Genomic DNA, 3,151 nt, shown 5'->3' on the forward strand with positions numbered 1-3,151 from the left:
TGAACCCAGGAGGCGGAGGTTGCGGTGAGCCAAGATCGCGCCATTGCACTCCAGCCTGGGTAACAAGAGCGAAACTCCGTCTCCAAAAAAAAAAAGAAAGTATTAAAGAAAAAACAAGGTTCTGTGTATTTGGAAACTAACAGAAAACCTATCAATATTTATTATACCAAAGTCAACCATTCAGTCAATTAAATGGTATATTTAATACAAACAAAAATACTTTGTAAACAATCTTTTATTTAAAATTCTACCTTGTTAAAAATTAATCAGTAAGTGTCCTGGTAACTATAGCAAAATATATTTTGTTACAAGAGCAAGCTTAATTTAGTAACACAAAAATGTGTAAGTATGCATTTTTGTTTTTTTTTTTTTTGAGACAGAGTCTCGCTCTGTCACCAGGCTGGAGTGCAGTGGCAGGATCTATGCTCACTGCAACCTCTGCCTCCCAGGTTCAAGCAATTCTCCTGCCTCAACCTTGGGGTTTGCTGGACCTATAGGCGTGCACCACCATGTCCAGCTAATTTCTGTATTTTTAGTAGAGATGGGGTTTACCATGTTGGCCAAGATGGTCTCGATCTCTTGACCTCATGATCCGCCCACCTCAGCCTCCCAAAATGCTGGAATTACAGATGTGAGCCACTGCACCCAGCCAGATAAGTATGTATTAATACGAAGAAATAAGGAATTAAAATAGATTATTCTTATTTAGATTTACTTATTCAGGAACGATTCAACTCACAGTTTATTTTCTATAGACTTATAATATTTTGCCCTCTACAGCTCTACAGAGAGTACTAAACAGAAAGCGATTCTGTACAGTCGACCGTGATATGTACAAAGATTCCTAATGCCTCGAGGTATTTTTAAAAAACTTATAACAATACTTAGTTGCTTCTAATAGTCATTAAGATTTTAGTTCTGTTCCTTGAATTACATTCCGAATCTTCTCAGCATCAATTTGTACAATTTTGTTGGATGGATCAATCTTAAGTGCTGCTTCATAATCCTGTAGGCCTATGTTTATATAGCAATGATGATGAATGAAAGAAATACTTTATTAGTACATCTCTTATCTAGACAATAGTTATTTTTTAAAAAAAACAAACACTAGTAGCATAGTTCAGGACAAGTACCAAGTTTTAAATTAGATTCCCATCTTCACACACATGGTAGTATCTCTATAAGACTGCAGAAATTTTTCAGTGATTTGGGGAATTATTATTTTATTCAATATTCTGTAAGCAACAGTTATTTTGAATTCAAGCACAAATAAATTAACAACTTAAACTCATTATAACATAAACGGGAGGCTGAGGCAGGAAAATTGCTTGAACCCAGGAGGTGGAGGTTGCCGTAAGCCAAGATAGCACCACTGCACTCCAGCCTGGGTGACAGAGCGAGACTCCATCTCAAATAAATAAATAAATAAATTTCGTAGACTCAAACCATACTTTATTCATAGACTAGAATGTGGTATAAGCTTTTTTCTGTGGTTTTAATAGGTACAGAATTCCTTTGAGAAAAAAATGGTTAAAAACGAAAGCACTGTCTACTGCTCGTTAAAAGGACATTCATTCATGTAATCCCAGCACTTGGGGGGCTGAGGCAGGAGGATCAGGAGTTTGAGACCAGCCTGACGAACGTGGTGAAATCCCATCTCTTTTAAAAGTATGAAAATTAGCTATGCATGGTGGCATGCACCTGTAATCCCAGCTACTCAGGAGGCTGAGGCAGGAGAATCGCTTGAACCTAGGAAACAGAGGTTGCAGTGAGCTGAGCTCGTGCCAATGCACTCCAGCCCTGGCGACAGAGCGAGACTCTATCTCAAAAAAAAAAAAAAAGTAACTGGATCTTAATCTTTACCAAAAAACGCCATGGAAAAAAATATTTCTTTCAGAGTAAGGAACCTTGAGTTCTAGTCCCTAAAATGCTGTTGATTTGCTATGCCAGGTTTGGCAATTCACTGAATTGCCTCCTGTAAGCCTCAACTATCTCATCTTTAAAAGAAAGAGTCTTTGTAGCTGAAAACAATCTATAATGCCATAATTTCTAAAGAACATTTCATTCCTGCTTAGTCATCTCTATCCTCCTGAAACTGAATAAGACATTTAAAAAAGAATGGGGCATATAAACACAACGTGGATGCTTTGGTTAGAAAAAATTTCCTGAGGTGGAAATTGCAGTGAGCTGAGATTGCGCCACTGCACTCCAGCCTGGGCAACAAAACAAAAATAAAAAAAAAAAAAAAACTAAAAATGGCAGAACCAACTTTAAAAATGAAATCAGAAATAATAAAAATGTATAGCTTGTCCTGGTAAGACATCATCAAGAGGTGGCCTCTAGGCCTTGAGTGAATGGAAGCTCAACAGGCTTAGGGAGGTATGGGAGGAGGAACCTTGAAGATAAACTTTGGCTACTACAAAATTTTGCCTTTGGTGCAGCATGAGTAACTGCAAAGAGTTATACATATATATATATATATATATATATATATATATGTATATACACATACACATATACATATACATATAATTGTTTGTTTGTTTTGTTTTTGAGATGGAGCTTTGCTATTGTTGCCCAGGCTGGAATGCAATAGCACGATCTCAGCCTACCGCAACCTCTGCCTCCCAGGTTCAAATGATCCTCCTGCCTCAGCCTTCCAAGTAGCTGGGGTTACAGGCATGTGCCACCACACTCAGCTAATTCTGTATTTTTAGTAGAGACAGGGTTTCACTATGTTGGTCAGGCTGGCGAACTCCTGACCTCAGGTGACCTCCACCCACCTTGGCATTCCAAGTTCTGGAATTACAGGTATGAGCTACCGTACCTGGCCTCCTAAATCTATTTAAAATAAAATAAAATAAATGCTATATGTCTTCTGCATATATGGGGCTAAATTACAGACATTAATACAATCTAACAAATATAAGCAATGTTCATACAGTTTGGTAGATCCGTTATTTCTAAGCTTAGGTGTGTACACACACACACACACACACACACACACACACACACACACGGTGTGACCAAAGAAGCTCTTTGAGATAAATTATAAATTTCCGGCCAGGTGACGTGGTTCATGCCTGTAATCCCAACACTTTGGGATGCTGTGGTGGGTGGATCTCAAGGTCAAGAGTTCAAGACCAGCCTG

At 38.2% G+C, this 3,151-nt stretch overlaps 1 protein-coding gene across 2 annotated transcripts in view; it reads right to left on the minus strand.

Annotated features, from left to right (window-relative positions):
- Positions 1-727: 727 nt before the first annotated feature.
- Positions 728-3,151, minus strand: part of DNAAF4 (dynein axonemal assembly factor 4) — a 62,401-nt gene continuing 59,977 nt past the window's right edge. The window contains exon 9 of one of the 2 annotated variants that reach the window (XM_017543360.2): positions 728-1,014. In XM_017543360.2, coding sequence (XP_017398849.1) covers positions 905-1,014 — 110 coding nt within the window. In that variant the 3' untranslated portion in view covers positions 728-904. The remainder of the gene's footprint in view (positions 1,015-3,151) is intronic. The other variant, XM_017543363.2, reaches the window with a different exon arrangement.

The sequence above is a fragment of the Cebus imitator genome, unplaced genomic scaffold, assembly GCF_001604975.1.
Source record: "Cebus imitator isolate Cc_AM_T3 unplaced genomic scaffold, Cebus_imitator-1.0 Scaffold154, whole genome shotgun sequence".
In the NCBI taxonomy this organism is placed as follows: Eukaryota; Metazoa; Chordata; class Mammalia; order Primates; family Cebidae; genus Cebus; species Cebus imitator.